Consider the following 17,877-nt stretch of genomic DNA (forward strand, 5'->3'; position numbering starts at 1 on the left):
CCTTACTTATGGGAAGAGGCCCTACTTGCTACAAAGAAAACAATTTGGAATTTTTTATGTTGGACGCTATAGAAGAGAGTGTAAGGCAAACCCATCTCAAAGCCCAAGAGCCCTCTAAAGCTTTACTAAATTAATTTTATGAAGCTTCATAACAAGTGTTGTGCCTTTCCAAGAGTGTATTTTTTTCCAATAATTTTGTAAAGTAGGTATCATGGTGTGGAATATGTTAGTAGGTATGTTGGTTTCAAATTGCAAATGGAAAATTATCTTTGACTATATTAAAGAGCTCTTAACAAAACTAAGACTAAGATGTTCTCAAAGTAAAGCCTTATTGCTCTTCCATAGGCAAATATAGTTTTGTTTAGAGAGGTTTTCATTTATAAATACAATTAATAAAACGAATGCAAAAAATGTGTCCATGTATTCCATTTAGGCCTTTAAAAATCAAGACACAATTCCAAGTACGTGCAAACATAAAACAAAGCCCTTCGTGGGATTTAACATTTGGGATTTACAAAACAAGCCCCATTCAATTTTTGAAAGGGAATTCGGTGAAAATTTTGTCTACGTACTTCCTAACTAGTTCCACCAGCCATCTGTTTAGAGAGGATTGGCATTGTACAATAAATTCATTCTTTACACTTGTCCATGTATCTTGCTTTATTTTTTTATTTCATATTTCTCAATGTAAGTGCAATTCTTTATATATATATATATATACATATATACATATATGACTAGATTGTGTCCTCCCCGCGCCAGTCAGTAGCGCTGGGAGCCTCACTAGCTAAATATATATGCAGCCTATAGCTCAGCAAATGTTGAACGATAGATATATACATATATATTTTTTATTTATTTAATTATAATTATATTTATATTTTTCCAAGGTGATTGAAGTGATGTTTTCTCAGCTATGTGACTAGATTGTGTCCTCCTCGCCGCAGTCAGTGGTGCTGGGGAGCCTCACTAGCTGAATATATTTGCAGCCTATAGCTCAGCAAATGTTGAACGATATAGTTCTAGTGGCAATGGATTGCTACACTGGCGGCCTCGATTTCATCAATTCCAATCGTCGCTAGATTGGATCAACCGGCTTGAAATGCAACACTTTTGGCTCGGGGAGCAAGGTATCTCCAATGTGCTCCACCGAGTGAAGTCTTTCACTTTTGTGAGGATGCAAATAAAGCTAAAGCGTCCCCTGCTGAATTTGGGACGCGGGGAGGCCCTCTTAGTACTCATGCGTGATAAGAGATTTTTTGGGTACGTTGCTACATTCATTACACGTCGCCAATTTGCCACGTGTCGTTCCTGATTTATGGCATGTAGAGTTGTATTTAATGTTTGGTTTCGTCGGTGCTGGAGAAAGTGGTCGTAGCCCAATAATGGTGACCACATAGACAACAACAACAGGACGGTGGTGGGGAAGAAGAGTTCAAGCATTTGTAATCCAACAACCATAGGCCGATAGTTTGGAAGAAGATTTCATGCATGTGAAATTTGCGAAGGAAATCTTGCTAGTGGTATTGATCTGGGAGATATCAAACTAAAGACACCACAGAGGAGGCCCATCAGGGTGCGCAGCCAAGCAGGGAGTGGAGAGACAGTCCGTCAGGACGCACGGTTCCCCATGCTCAAACCACTGGAGGAGGGCTCGGTTGAACATGCGAGTGCAGGTACTGCTGGACCGACCTCAGGTTTGAGTTTCAACCACCTACAAGCTTTGGCAACTGGTTTTCATTGTGATCATGCTGCCCAGGTAGGTTAATGACAGAGCGCTTATGCCAAGACCACTTCAAGGGTCCTTCCTTGTCGTGGGACAAACCAGGTTCTATCAAAGACATGCTTGAGAAAAAGGAGTCCCTCGGCGCTAAAGAATCCACTGGTAGGGCTCGGTGGGATTTTGAAGACCGTGGCTTGGTGGAGGGTATCAGCAATTGCAAGGCCAAAGTACAGGTGAACTCGTGTAAAGCAAAAGAACTGCATGAGAACATTGACTGGGAGATGCTGAGCTTAGAGGAGGCACTCACTTGTGTGGAGCGGATGCCCCAGCTGCCTTCTGTTGATAACTTTAAATGCGCCTTGCAGAAGTGCAGAAAGGAGAAAAACCTTTGGGCTGCTAAGCGCTTGCATGCCTACATGTGCAAAAGAGGGCTGGAAGCTCATAGATCTCTCGGGAACTACCTTGTCCCCGTGTTGGTGGAATGTGGAAGCATCGGCGATGGTTTGCATGTTTTTAACAGGTTGGTTTATCCCAACGAGTACTCATGGACTTCTCTGATTATGGGTTATATTGTACGTGGGGAATCACAGCACGCCCTCGATCTGTACCAGAAAATGCAACAGGGTTGTGTACATCCTAGCAAGCATACGTTTGTTGCCCTAGTGAAAGCTTGTGCTAAGCTGAAAGATATTAAAAGAGGCTGGGAAATACATGCTGAGGTCGCCAGAAAGGGTTTTGAAACAGACCCTTTTGTTGGCAGCAGCTTAGTAGATATGTATGCCAAGTGCGGGGTTCTTGCAAAAGCACGGAAAGTGTTTGACAAGCTTCCAGTTCGAGAAGTAGTCTCATGGACTGCACTAATTACAGGGTATGCCCAACATGGCCTTGGAGAGGAAGCTCTAAATTGTTTTGAACAGATGCAACTGGAGGGAGTGTCTCCAAATGCTGTTACGTTTGTTTCCAGCTTAAAAGCATGTGGAATCCTAGGAGCCATAGACAAGGGACAAGAAATACACATAGATATTGCCAGAAAGGGGTTGGAAAGAGATCCTTTTGTTGGCAGCACTTTGGTTGATATGTACGCCCAATGTGGCTCTCCCGCAAAAGCACAGGAAGTGTTTGATAAGCTTTCAGTTCAAGACGTAGTCTCGTGGACGGCGTTAATTGCAGGATATGCTGAACGTGGCCTTGGTGAGGAAGCGCTTAATTGTTTCAGAAAGATGCAACTGGAGGGTGTATCTCCGGATGCTGTCACGTTTTCTTGCAGCTTGAAAGCTTGTGGCAGCTTAGGAGCCTTAGATAAGGGCCGTGAAATACACACAGTGATTGCCAGACGGGGGTTGGAAATCGATCCTTTTGTTGGCAGCACTTTGGTTGATATGTATTCCAAATGTGGTTCGCCTTCAAAAGCACAGGAAGTGTTTGACAAGCTTCTAATTCGGGATGTAGTCTCATGGACTGCACTAGTGGCAGGATATGCCGAACAAGGGTTTGGTGAGGAAGCACTGAACTGTTTTGAGCAGATGCAACAAGAGGGTGTGGCTCCAAATACTGTCACATTTGTTTGCAGCTTGAAAGCTTGTGGCAGAGTAGGAGCAATGGACAAGGGCCATGATGTACATGCAGAGATTTCCAGAAAGGGGTTGGAAAGAGATCCTTGTGTTGGGAACAGCTTAGTCGACATGTATGTCAAATGTGACGGTCTTACAAAAGCACAGGAGGTGTTTGACAAGCTTCCAGTCCGAGATGTAGTCTCCTGGACTGCACTAATGACAGGGTATGCCCAACACGGCCTTGCTGAGGAAGCGCTGAACTCTTTCCAACAGATGCAACTGGAGGGTGTCTCCCCGAATGTAGTCTCGTGGACTGCACTAATTGCAGGCTATGCCCAGCTAGGAGAGAGTGAAATTGTTTTCCATATGCTTGAGAGAATGAGAGACGATGGGGTAAAGCCAGATGGGGCTACATTCCTTAATGTTCTTACGGTATGCAGTCACACTGGTCTAGTGGATAAGGGCCAGACATACTTTGAGGCCATGGGCAAAGACTACGGCATCATTCCAACAATTGAGCACCACAATTGCATTGTTGATCTCCTTAGCCGTGCAGGCCAAATAGATAAGGCGATCTCAATGGCAGAGAAGATGCCTGTCCAGCCTGACCTTGCAGTGTGGCATACTGTGCTGGGTGCTTGTCAAAAGTGGAGAAACGTGGAGCTTGGAAGTCAAGCTTTTGAACGTGCAGTGGGACTGGGTGAAAAGGACAGTGCAGCTTATATCCTGATGTCTAACATATATGCAGGTGCTCACATGCAGGAGGGTGAAAAAGCGGAGGCTACGAGAGTAAAAGACCATGCATGGAAGCAGCCAGAAGAGAGTTGGACTGAAGCTTATGGAATTGTGCGTACGTTTGAGGTGGGGATACAAGACATTCCCAAAGTAAAGATATATATGCAAAGCTAGAAGACCGTTCCCACAAAATATCTATACTTTCCCCTTGTGAGCTAACATACCTCTTATACAAGTCGTGTTGAATAATTTCACTATGCAACATCCCATTTCATTTTTGTAAGCACCTATCAGAATTGTACATGATGAGTTTATATGCTCCAATTTGAATGAAACGAAAGAAATTGGTTGCTGATTTGTTATACTCTCTGTTGAAGCAATACTCAAGTCTTGAAAAACAATGACAAAAAAGGTATCAATGGTTAGCCACCTCCTAAAGCGATCTTGACTTCCTGGTCCATTTATGCATTTCATTTTTGTAAGCTTCTATCAAAATTGCACATGATTGTGTATATGCTCCAATATTTGAAAGAAATGAAAGAAATCACTTGGTGATTTGTTATATTGTCTGTTGAAGCAATACTCAAGTCTTGAAAAACAATGACAAGAAGTATGTCAATGATTGGCCTCCTCCTAAAGCTGTCTTGACTACCTAGTCTATGAAGACTCAATAGCAGTCATGGTGCTTGAGAAAAACTCTCTCTCTCTCTCTCTCTCTCTCTCTCTCTCTCTCTTTCTCTCTCTCTCTCTCAGTTACAAATTGTGGAACTTAGGAGGTTGGACCGTGGACAAAGTCATCACACTAGAAGAGGAAATAGCTGAGACAGACATACTGATAATCTTGGAGATATGGGATTGTAAGGGGAACACATTTCCAGAAATTCAAGGATTCATAATAACATCAATCTAGAATGCAAAACACACATAGGGGGACGAGGGTTTGGTGGGATAGCATGCTACATAAGGATTACATGCGAAAAAACAGAAAAAGTTGTAAAAGAGGACCCACACAAACAATACATGTGGCTGGATATCATGGCAAAGGAGGGGAATAGCATATATATATTATTTTGCATCTCCACAATCACCCATCTACAAAAAAAACGGCAATATATCCCGAGAAGACCTCTCATGCATTTAAGGGAGGATATAGCCAGGTTCTCTAAAGATAACACAATTATTCTAGCAGGAGACTTCAATGCACGAACAAGATAAATGCAACAACGGAGGGGAGAGACCCCATATGGATGAACAAAGTGGAAGAAGATAATGAAGAAAGAAGAAGATGGAAGAGGACATTAAAGGATGCACGGGGAATCACTCATATGGGAAGGCAACTCCTCGTATTGTGTGGATGCTTTGGGTTGCAAATATGCAATGGCACAACGAATGTTCAAAACACAGGAGGGTAGAACGAATGCAGGAGGGTACACATGCAAGACAGCCCAAGGGTCAAGTGTAGGTGATTATGTGATCACAAACTCGTATGCAAAGCACATGATTGATTACATCAAGATTGAGGAGTCGTCTCTCACGTTAGACCATACAGCAATGTCTATAGGCATGATGGGGACAAGCAATGTTGTGAAAACATAGAATATTGAATCCAGTACAAAAGAGTGCATATTTATGAAAAGGAGATAGAGGTGGCAATGGCACAAGGGAAAATACCAACAAATATGTTGTTGGCAACATCACAAAAATGCTTCACTAAAAGCAAGGGAGTGCGAGGATGCCATGCAATTATTGGTACGACCAGGATTGCAAGGATGCAAATAGAGCCCGAAAAACAGCAAATCCAATAGAGGAGGAGGACAAAGCCCAAACATATAGATATGTAGTAAGACACAAGAAAAGGATATATCTTAAAAGCAAGCAGCTTGAGAGCTTTGAGGAGCTGAAACAAAACCCCATAAAGTTTTGCCAGAAACTACACGGCAACAAACCCTAAGAAAGGAAGGCAGGCACAATGGGAAGACATGATACATTTTGCCAAAAGCCTCTTTGAAAGAGATGGAGAAGAAAAGATCAACCACAACTATACTATCAAAGCAACAAATGGAATCATAACAAAGGAAGACATGGAAAACGGCCTTTAAAAACTAGCCAATGGGAAAGCTCCAGACACACAAGGGCTAGTAGCAGAGATGTCAACATGGGGAGGTGTGAAAAACAAAGAAAATGCATACAAGGTTTATGAATATGGCTCTAGAGGAAGGGTTTACATTCGATTGGCAGATAAGCAGGATTGTACCAATTTGTATGGGGGAAGATAGCAAGATGGCAAAGAATTATTGGTAAGCAGCCTAATGGAAAAGTTATATGGCACTATCCTTGAGCAAAAAATCAGCAAATAGGCAGAGGAGCAAGAAGAAGGAAGGGCACCATCCTAGGCAAGGTTCACATCCCATGTTCTCTATTCTCATCGAGTTTTTTGCAAAGATTTCTTCTACCCTCTGTATGACCCATTCTCTCACAAGAGATTAAGGTCCTCTACTATGACAATGACGGATAGTACAAGGCATAGAGCTCAATGCCTTTTGCAACCATTTTTGGAATCTAACACCAGGTTACATGCAGATATACTACATGACAGAATGGAGTCTTTGAGTGCAAGGACAGAGTGATTACAAAGTTAGCTAGATGCATGCTCGATGAGAAGGTTCCAAGACAATATTAGGCCAAAGCATGTGACATTGTTGTGTACTTGATGAATAGAAGCCCCATCGCTCTGCCCTCTATCAACCACTTGAGAGTGTTTGGATCTCTTTCTTATGCTCATGTTCCTGATGCACATATGAATAAACTTGATGAACAAGTCAATCAAGTGCATCTCCATAAGGCATATAGACTCTATGATCCATTCAAACAACAATTGATCACATTTAGGGATGTTATCATTGATGAGTCTTCGTCGTACTTTGACAATCTGACTATAGTTTTTGTTCTGCCTCAACCAGCAGTGCTAATGATATAACGGATTTCTTTGCCTACACTGTGTGATAGTGCACAATCCACGATGACCATTGAGAGAAAGGCAAAGTGAAGGTCTTTGACAGTGTGGATGCACCCTGTTGGAAATAGAGGATAGAATCACTCACACCTCACTCCCAATCTAGCTCATACAACACTCAAAGAGATGGAACGAGAGATAGCAAACTAACTCAGATATATTCTTCCACAATCGTGGGCAGACAAAAGCTCAAAGGATGAGTGTGTACAAACAGCCAAGTGAAGCTATCAAATGCTGAACCTACTCCTCTCCCTCTGCGCGCTTGCCGGTGCAATGCAATCTATGCAAGTGATGAGAAATGAGGGGGGGAGGGGGCTTTTTATAGGCCTTTGCTTGGGCTGAAGAAAACCGACCAACAGGGGGTTGGCGGCCCCTTGCTTATTGCAGTACTGACCTCAAGGCCACCTCCACCGACCAGGTTGGTTGGCTTGGGCCATGCCTATAAATAGGCCCATGTGCCTAGCACATGGGCTATTGATGCAAATCGTAGGCCCCGCCATTTCCTGCTCCATGAGTCGCATAAAAGGCCATGCCAATCTCCCTTATTACATTGGTTCCAGCTAGGTGGGTCTTTGCCCTTTTCTTCCCCTGTCCCCTATAGTCTCCCGCCCCCTTGTCCCCTGAAAACGGGGGCTCACAGGTGGGGCAATGACTTTTCTAAAACCCCCTCTCAATGACACAAGTGCGGGCCGATCCCCATGCGTCGAATGAGGTGTTCCATCTACTTCCTGGGAAGCGCCTTTGTGGAGACAGCTGAGATGTCATTGCATTGGTCGGGCAGTATATCAACTCTATGACTTCTTTGTCGATGAGTTCTCAAACAAAGTGGTAGTGGACCTCGATGTGCTTCGTCCGTGTGTGAAACACAGAATTGTTGGTGATCGCTATGCAACTCTGGTTGTCGCACATAACCACAGCCGCATCTTCTTGGGCCACATTCATGTCCTCCAAGATCCACCTAAGCCACAATGCTTCACATGCCGCTGTACAGGCAGCCCTGTACTCTGTCTCTATAAATGAAAGGGCAACCGAGGTTCACAAATTCTAGTATCTCCATATGCCTTTGGTAGGGCTGATCAACCTTATGCTTTCTCTGTAATTGTCATTCTTTCTTAGCTCTTAAAATGGTGCCATGTCTACCTATAGTTTTTTCATGACTATGCTTGACTAAAGCATGTTTGTGTATGAATAGAGAATGAAACTTGTCAAGGTTTCACTCTTTAACCCACCAACTTAATTCATATGTGTTAGAATCTTCTATCCCACCGGTCAGACAGGCGTTGACCCATCACCTTGAGCCTATGCCCATGAATTGTTGGCTTACTGTCAACCCTATGACTGTTGCCATACTTGCATCCCTCCGAGGCACCTAACCCACCGACCGTCAGTTTACATCTATCCCTGCACCCTTAGCCTTATAGTAGCTAACCCTTCAACCGTCGCCATATTGACATCCCGATGACCTGATCATCCCGCCGCCCATCGCTTTAGTGCTCACCCCATGACTGTGGGCATACCATCCTCACCCCAACCCATTAACACATGTCAATAGTCTATCCCTATGCCCATCATGCCATGCTTCTACCCCATAGCCGTCGCCTTACATCTAACCCTACGATTGTGGGGATAGCTCTAGGAATAGACCCGCTGTCAAAAAAAATTGCAAAATTAGATTTGAGGCAGAACGTACTCCGCGAAGATCTTATACATGTACTTGAGGTCTGAAAGAATTTTGTTCAAGGAACTCAAGCGCAAGGACAGTGTTTTGAACTACACTCAACTCACTTTTTGCCCTAGTTTGGGATCGGCTCCATTCCATTCCTAGCTCTCACTCAGTGTTAGGGCCTCGACATGAGGACCCCTCTAGTTCCGACAAGACAAAGAGCTTGAACGAGGAGATGCAAGACCCCGCAGTCCCGAGGGCTTCCAAAGCCCCCTACACCAACTTAGCTCCACCTAATTCTCCTATTCCTTCCTAGGCCTCTAGGTTAAGAGGTACGATATCCAACATGTTTGGACGGTTGGGCCGAACGAATTCAACAGATATGGAGTACCCTTTTGCCAATATGTCCACAGAAAGGGGAGGCCAGCAAACAACCAGCCCCTAAGCCACAGGTAGGGATTGAGGATGCCTTTGTGGACTCAGGAACCACAGTCTTCATAGGGCACCCTAACTTGGAATACATGGATGACGAAGACCCATGGGATGAGGGACTTTCGCAGGGCGGCAAAACCCTAGCCGAGGAAACGCACGCGATTTCCAAGGGGGAAACTCTTATGAACTTCTGACCTTTCAAGTGCCCCCGACATTTGCCAGCTACGTGGTCCCGCAAGCTCCACCTTACCCTCCAATTCAAGGAACCTCCACGCCCCCAGTCAGATGCTGCATTACATCCACCACAAGCACCAATGCACCCACGCCCCTAGTCATATGTCTCATTGCACCCAACGTAGCTGCAAGCACCACTGCAGCCACGCCACGTGTATGCACCAGTGCATTAACCACAACATGTCTTTCCTCGTATCCCTTTTTTCCAAGATCTTTCATACCCAGAAGTTCCTCCTCCTTTTTCACCTCTCTCACCACATGCACGATCACATTTCACCACATCTTTTGTGCCTCCATTTGTGCCTCATACCACACGCGTAGACCAGTTTCCATCTCCTACATTTTCGCCTACACCACAAATGCACAATCTATCTGCACAAGTAGATACATTCCCATCTCCTTCATTCTCGCGTGCACAAGCACCATGCACATCACATGGCATGCATGATCATGTAGCAGTGCCAACACCCATGCGGCCCATACTGCTTCAGTGATGAGACATCCGATTCACGCCTAGTGCAGCTGTGGGCATAGGCACGAAAGGAACAGTCAACATGTGTAATATTCTTGTCACTCGCTTTGAAAGGGATAAGACTTATGCATGTAAGGTGCTGAGGGTTTCTATGCTCATTGATGCATTGAAGGCCAGAGCATTGGAAGAAGCCACATGCTTGGGCGATGTCATACATCCAAGCATCATTCGAGAAATAGGTCTAGTCCATGATGATAACCCAATGATACTATTTCCGTTCTGGAATGGAAATCATTTGGAAAGATGGCTAACCTACCCAATGATACTATTTCCGTTCTGAAATGGAAATCATTTGGAAAGATGGCTAACCTACCTCGGACATGACGGAAAGGGACCATCGCCGATGTTTCACAGAGATGATGCGAAAATGCCTGCTAGAGCTCCACGGGTCCGTCGTCAGCATGTATTTGATATTTTAAGTGCACTAGTTTGCACTATTCATTACATGCACCAACACAATGTCCTGCATAATGATTTGCATGTGCAAAACATTATGCTACACTTCTCGGAGTCATCCGAGGAGGTGTATCTGGGCATTTATGATTGGGGAATGATGACCCCATGCAGCACTAGAAAGCACTATCCCGCATTACTCAGTGACAGCACTCCCATCACCTGCAATAATTTAGAAACAATAGTGTCAGTGTATAGATGTGCTAACCACCAAACGGGTTGCCTCTGGACAAGGCCCTCAAGTGGGACAGAGCCTGCAAACTCATCAAGGATGTAGCACCATATCAGCTAATTGCAGGCCAACTATACCACATGGGCAAGGATGGCATCATGCACAGGAGCATGTGCAAACGTGAATATATCGACGTGCTCGAAGAAGCCCATTTGGGGATAGCAGGCAGTCACTTTGTTGCTGACATTACAGCATGCAAAGTGTTGTAGGCAGGCCTCTGGTGGCCAACTCTCTTTGGAGATGCAACATCCTAATCAGTGAATTCATGAGCATACATAGGAAGGCAATTTCATACTACCCCAGAACAAATGGCCTAGCTGAGAGCTCGAACAAGACATGCTACAAGATTATAACTTGCACTGTTAAAGCCAGTCGTACTGATTGGGAGCACAAGCTCATTGTTGCATTGTGGGCCTACCGAACATCTTACAAAGTGGTCACGAGCTGCACCCCCTTCAGCCTAGCCTTTGGGGTGGAAGCAGTTATGCCAATGGAATATGTAGTGCCCAGCCTTCGCATCATGGTCAAGGAAAGGCTCACCGAAAATGCTTTGGCATAGTGCTTAATCGATCTCAAACGGCTAGATGAAACAAGATTTCATGCAGCCTATTACCTCTGAATGGAGAAGGTATGGCAGAAAAAATGGTTCGACCACAACCTCAAAAACAAGGACCTTGAAGAAGGAGATCTCACACTCCTCTATAGCATCCGCAACACCAAACATAAACTTAAATATAGGGGCATGGGACCCTACCGTGTAGTGGAGATTACTCCGCAAGGCTGCTCGTGAATCCGAGAGCAAGCGATAACTTCATCTCCCTTGAAGTATGCAAAGTACTATAGGTATCCCTAAACCTTACTCTGGCCTCAGTTTGTGCAATCAATAGTCAACTCTTAAGCACATTGGGGTATATGGACTTGAAACTAATGGTTGTTCATCAAAAAGTAGAGATTCATTTTTATGTTCTCCCCACAAAGGCGATAGATGAGCAGATGATATTGGGAAGGACCTGGTGCTATGCCGTGAACTGCCAAATTGATTGGAGGGCCAGAACAACAACTCTCATGGAACAGGGTCAGAACTACAGTAATTATGCTTTGTGGAGTTCATCCCACCGCCCCCATAGTACCACCACTTGTTGCAAAAGAAAAATAAAATTTAAACGAAGGCAATTCCAATGCCCGAGCAACCCCCAGCGCTTTTGGCTCCGACCCTCAAAAGGAAGTCCAGGCAAAGATAGCACAAAGTTCCAATCTCAGTAACAGCAAGGCCATGGTGCAAGCTACTCTTCCACCCCTACCTCCTACACCCAACGCCAGGTGCCCCACCCAGAAATGTCGTGAACAACAGGTATAAGAAGCCATTCTCTGTGCACGACGCCACTTTGACAGACGTCAACGGCCTTAGAGGATCGAAGCACGGGGAGGCTTCTTGGCCAGTACATTTCTTGTGCATTTTCTTCATGTTTCAGATCCTTGCATGTTGACCCCAGGAATCTATGCATCACCTAGTCCATTCACCCCATTTTTCCCTTTGCACGACACCCTTAACATCAATAGCCACCTATTTTTCCTTTTTTTTCTTTTTTCCTTTTCCCTTCTTTCCCTCTTTATCTTTTTTCCCCTCCCCCCCCTCTCTCTCTCTCTCACAAATTCTGACAACTGCTATCCCCACAGCCATCGCCCTTCTGCTATCCCCACAGCCATCGTCTTTCAGCTATCCCCACGGTCGTCACCCTTCTGCTACCCCACGGCCATCACCTTTCTGCTATCCCACCAACCCATTGCCATAGCTCCCATCCCACTGACCCACGGCCATAGATCCTATCCCAATGACCCGTCGCCTTACGCTATCCCCTAGTCATAGGCATACCAAAATCTATAAAAGGCCACCCTATCCCCCTGAGTTGTCACCTTAGCAAAAAGAGCAAAACTCTATCAAAATTTTGCCGACCCTCCTCATCTCTTTGCCCCTTCCAGCCTGCATTCCAACCCCCATTGAATGTCCATAGCCTCATCCTCCTCCACCGACTCTCTTCTCATGCAATTGCCCTCCTTTTTCCCCATGGACCCTAACAACAAATTCTTTGAATTTGAGACAGAACTCGGCCTCCACCCCCAAATCCACAACCTACTGACCCCTTTGAATTTTAGAGTACATCCTCAAGGACAAATCTGGATGCCCTCCGTGTGTTCCAGCTGAGGAACTGCAAACAGAGGAGGAAATCTCGACGCAATAGGCCTCTCAAGAAGCATCAGCAATGGCTTTGACCACCCCCTCAAAGACATCCAGGAAGCATATCCCAGCTCCAATGTAGGAGGAGTACAAGATTGTGAGGTCCTAGATGCACTCATCGCTCGGAGAAGCCTGGGTGCAACAATTCAACGGTTGCGCAATCCACTCCAGATATGCCTATGAGGGGCATGACTATACCCTCCACTACCACAACGTGGCCGCATACCAATCCCTCAAGGAGCGAGAGGTACAAGCCTCCCTGGCTCTGCCAGACCTTGGACCCATTGTGGACCGCCTTCCTTGTCACCTCGACATGAAGCTGCTCGGGAAATTCCTCCAGGCCTACAACTCAAACACCAAATCGACATCCTCCACGAGCAATGCAACCAGCACCCCGGACCTCAATGTGGACATGGTGTGTGCTGCCTGCAACCTCCCCTTCATTGCTGAAAAGTAATCCCAAAAGAAAAAACTACACGAGGCCTCTTGTAAAGGTCACCTCCCCATCTATAAGCCCCCATGATGCAACTATGGGTTAATGTAGTTAAGGGATTCTTTGCTAGAGCAACTTCACGATGTGACAAGCTATTGTATTTTAAACCAACAATCATAAAATATTATAATCTGGTTAGTATGGCAGATTCTTACTTGAAAGATGTCCTCATTCACGTAGAGTGGACGATTCGGTAAAATGTGGATATTCATCTTTTTGATAAGGCAACTTGGGGCTAGTTTGGTGGTCCAAGGTTTGGAGGGTTTCAATGCATTTAGAAGTATCAAGCTCTATGAGAGGAAGGATGTGTGGGAAGCCTACTACCAAGAATTTGATGAGCTAGGAAGATGCCAAGAACAAGCTGTGGAGATTTTATGCTCAACAAATGATGGAGGGAATTTCTAGCTTTTGGCCTACCAACACAACTTTCAATTTATTCATGGTGGCAAAGGTGTTGGAGATCAGCCTTTTCAAGAAAAGTAAAGGTTCTACACTATGACTTTACAAGATGACTTGCTTGTCCATAGGCTTAATAGATATTGAAGGTGCGAGGCTAGGGAGGAAGGGTGGAAGGAAATACTTTAAGCCATATGGAAGGGGCTACTTCCTACTTAAATCAAAGTACCACTTTGGGAAATAATGTGGCAATGGAGTGTCTTAAAGGCGAATTGAATAGGTGGTTTAATGCTTGTCTTGTGTGTCCACTATGTCATAGATTTAGAATAAGATGTGATTGATCTAGTAGTGCCCTCAAGTTAAGCCAATGTAGTTTAAGCCTAGAGATTGGATGGTTGATGTAGTGCTTATAAGAATTCAATAGAAACACAATCTGCAATGTTGCAAGCATTTGGCTTACACTGAGAGGTGCAATGATAAATCGCGTGGAAAGTCAAGATTGCCACATTATTTGGGAAGCCAAATGCCCACAGATCCTTGCAAATGAGTGTATTATCCAAATTAACCTACAAATTCCTCAATCACAAGCTGATGCTAAAAGTCTAAAATGTAATAGAATATATCAACTACATCTCCCAAAATGAAATGGAGACTCACAAATAACTTGAAAATCTTTTGGATGTTTTTGTTATAGAGTTCTCACTCAAAAGTGACTTGCAAATAGGCTCACCAGGACTAGATCCTAGTATCTCAATTCTTGTAAATGTATTGTGGAATGCAATCTTTAAAAAAAATAGTGAGATAACTTTAATTCATTCATGACAAAATATTTTATGTGGCTGGCAATGACCGTGACTAATTGATTTGCTCACTTACACTCTATATTTATTTATTTCAAAGGCCATTAGTCTGACCAAACTATTCCATTTCCCTCATTTCTCTTATGGAGAGGGGCTTTTTTTGTTTGTTTGAGGAATTCAATGAATTACTTGGCTGAAATAAGTGGATTAATTCAAGAAAATTAAGGTTTTGAGGCATGCAAGACCCAAAGGGATAGCTTCAAAACTTTACCTTGAAAGCATATTTACAAATTCTCAATCATAAGCTAGTGCTTTAAATCTAGACATGTAACAAAATATATCAACTACATCTCATGAAATGAAATGCCAACTCACAAATACCCTTGATAATATTTTGGGTGTTTCTATCATAGTGTGCTCACTCAAAATAATTTGCAAATAGGCTCAGACTTAATATAATATTGATAAAAAAAGTGGTGAAATAACTTCAATGCATGATAAAGTATTTTCAAGAGGCTCCAATGAATCTCAACTAGTTCCACCATAAATTTGCTCACTTACACTCTACATTTATATCTTTTCAAGGCCTTTAGTTTCACTAAACTATTCCATTCCCCTCATTTATCTTATGGAGAGAGGCATTTATCTTTGTTTGAGGAAATTTTTGAGGAATGCAATCACCCAAAGGGATAGCCTCAAAACTTCACCTTAAAGATTAATAGAAATAAGAGGGGAGTGCCCCCCAACCACCCCCTCGTGAATGGAGGCTATTCCTCTTCTGCTATCCACTTACCCCCCTCACCCTCTCCCTCGATCAAATCAAACCCATATAAACACCCCACACCTCCCCCCCCCTTTCCTCTCTCACTCCCTCCCTCCATGTGACATTGGACACTAGATGTTCAAAATGAGCAAGAAGTACTATCATGACCTTGGAGTGATAGTATTTAACCTTGAGCATCTTATGGTATTTCTTGCAAGAAATGAGCTGACTTATTAAGAGCTTGTCACACCACATGAAGCTATGATGAGATTGAATTGTTTTTATAGTCTTGCTTTTAACCTTTTTTTTTTAATTTTGACAAGGCAATCTATGAGGGCAACGTGCACATCATATTCAAGTTAGATGCAATAGTTTGCTTTCCACCATCCAAGACAATACAACCACCAATAAGGGCAAGAGGATCTCTGATCTAAGAGTTAATTAGAATATACATAATTAGATGTGCACAACCTCTCTAATAGATCCAAATAGTGATACTTAGGATGAAAACATGGCGATTTCAGCTTATTTATTTGTGAGAGATTGTAAATCAAATATATGATTGATGGCATGCATTATTTTTTTCATAAGAATGCTAGATGATGTATAACCTCCCCTTGGTGTTGTGAAATTGGTGTAAGTATTTTACTGTACTAGTTTGATCTTAACAAATCATATACTTACGTGGCCTTTGGTCCGTAATCTTCATTTTTTATGTTATGCCTATTAAGGTTTGGCAATTGGGGGAGTGTAGACAGGCCCATAAAGATGGTGTGCCTATTATGCAAAAGAAGGCAAACTATCCCTTACATGGCAAAATATATCAATAAGGTGAAATTAACAATTATCTTTACAGACAAGATGAAGATTTGTTAAGCTTGGCTTTGATGCTGATGATGTTTATGTTTGCATGCAAAAGGCGATGACTATTGAATCTTAAAACCCATGTAATGTGGCATGAAGAGAACAATGCTAGTTAGGGTGACATAAATGATCGCATAAATCGTTACTAGTAGGTTATAAAGCTTTTGTCTTTCAACTTTAGTGATTTTACATAAGAGCAATGTTTGGGCATACAAGGTGGTAGACCTTGTTCACGATTTCTATAAAAGTTCATATTTAGCAAATAATTCATGATGTGACCAAATTCTTTAGAAGCGAATATACAATAAGGTAATGTCACCTGATTTCATTTGGCACCTCTTAATTTAATGGTCCCATTTCTTAAGTAAAAGACGCCATCTCGCTTTACTCCACAAAAAGTAAAACCAAACATGACAAGTGAGATTCGAAACATGCATATTAGCATCATCCATGAGTGATCCCACAAATCCACGTGCATGGGAGCAAGCTTTTTCATGCAAATGTAGCTTTTAAGTGAGAAACATACATTTCAAGGGTCCCTACTAAGTTCTTGATCGACGACAAAGAACAAACCTTATAACAAATGCTACTTGGAAAGTGAGAAACATACATTTCAAATGTCCTTGCTGAGTTCTTGCTCAATGATGTAAACAAAGAGCAAAAGTTATAACAAATGCTACTTTGAAAGTGACATACTTTCATGATAATATGAACACATGCTACTTTGAAAGCGACATACTTTCATGATAATACTGACATAGGCTACTTTGAAAATGATATACTTTCAAGTTGATTTGGACATAAGAACCATCAAGTTGCATTACAAGTATCAATTAAGACCGCTCATGCATAGGGGATGCATTCAATTGTGCATAAGAGAGACATGCAATGGTGTCAACAATAATATTATACTTCTAAAATGCACAAAATGGAAGATATTAATATTCTCTAACTAGAAAATACAATAAACTTATATTCTTTTATAGTGTGGTCTTTGAAGTACTAGACTAATCCTTCCAATAATTTTACTTTATGTGAAGACCTATGCAAATTGCAAAGATGATGCAGATAAATGACCACACATACATAGACGGCCCTAGTAGGGAAGTAGGACACTTAGTTCAACCATGGTGATAGTATACTCAAGTTGTCAAGACTAGAAATCGGTATTCATACTATATTGAGAGTATATCATTCAAACACCTTTGATCCTTCTACACACATGTGCTTTAAGTATCATCCCAAATTTGTGATGTGGAAACTTTAAGAAGGCTGTGATAGAGTTATGACATGAGGATTTAATTCATGGTGCAATCCTGTTCAAGGCACGAAAAATTAAGGGAGAAGATAAAGAAATTGTGGTGCCCACATAACAAAATGGATATGGTAGGAAGTGTGTCCAAAATGGCACTTTTCAAGTAAATAACCGAGTAGAAGCCGACATGCGATTACACATGTCAGGGAAAGAGAGACCTATGAATAATGGTGCTAGACTTCAACCACTCAAAGAGCGTGCTATGCTTTCAAGGGTTGAACCTCATAATTTAAGTTACTAGGAGGAGAGGAATGCAAGGAGTGAGTGACAGTGGACAAGGTGCATGATGAGAAGGAGTTAAAAATTTAAAGAAATCATATCGAAGGAAACCATGGAAGGTCTTTCCACATAGTAGGCATTGGGGAACCTTTACACCTAGCATTGGTGCTCCATTGTGTAAAAGTAACTTTGACAGCTAAGGTTGAAAGGCTCTTCTTTTA

General features: G+C 42.9%; 1 protein-coding gene across 1 annotated transcript; it reads left to right on the forward strand.

Moving 5' to 3' along the window:
• Positions 1-1,820: 1,820 nt before the first annotated feature.
• Positions 1,821-4,335, forward strand: LOC147897132 (pentatricopeptide repeat-containing protein At3g16610-like). The gene has a single exon (XM_087382070.1). It carries the CDS (start codon positions 1,843-1,845, stop codon positions 4,183-4,185), a length of 2,343 nt encoding a protein of 780 aa, XP_087238196.1. The 5' UTR covers positions 1,821-1,842; the 3' UTR covers positions 4,186-4,335.
• The last annotated feature ends 13,542 nt before the right edge of the window (positions 4,336-17,877 follow it).

Source organism: Dipteris shenzhenensis, chromosome 11 (assembly GCF_047967505.1).
Source record: "Dipteris shenzhenensis isolate YYH24624 ecotype China chromosome 11, Dip_SZ_1.0, whole genome shotgun sequence".
NCBI classification, from domain to species: Eukaryota; Viridiplantae; Streptophyta; class Polypodiopsida; order Gleicheniales; family Dipteridaceae; genus Dipteris; species Dipteris shenzhenensis.

Excerpts from the sequence above, each read along its gene's own strand:
- LOC147897132 (XM_087382070.1), top strand. The coding sequence starts at position 1,843 with ATGCTTGAGAAAAAGGAGTCCCTCGGCGCTAAAGAATCCACTGGTAGG.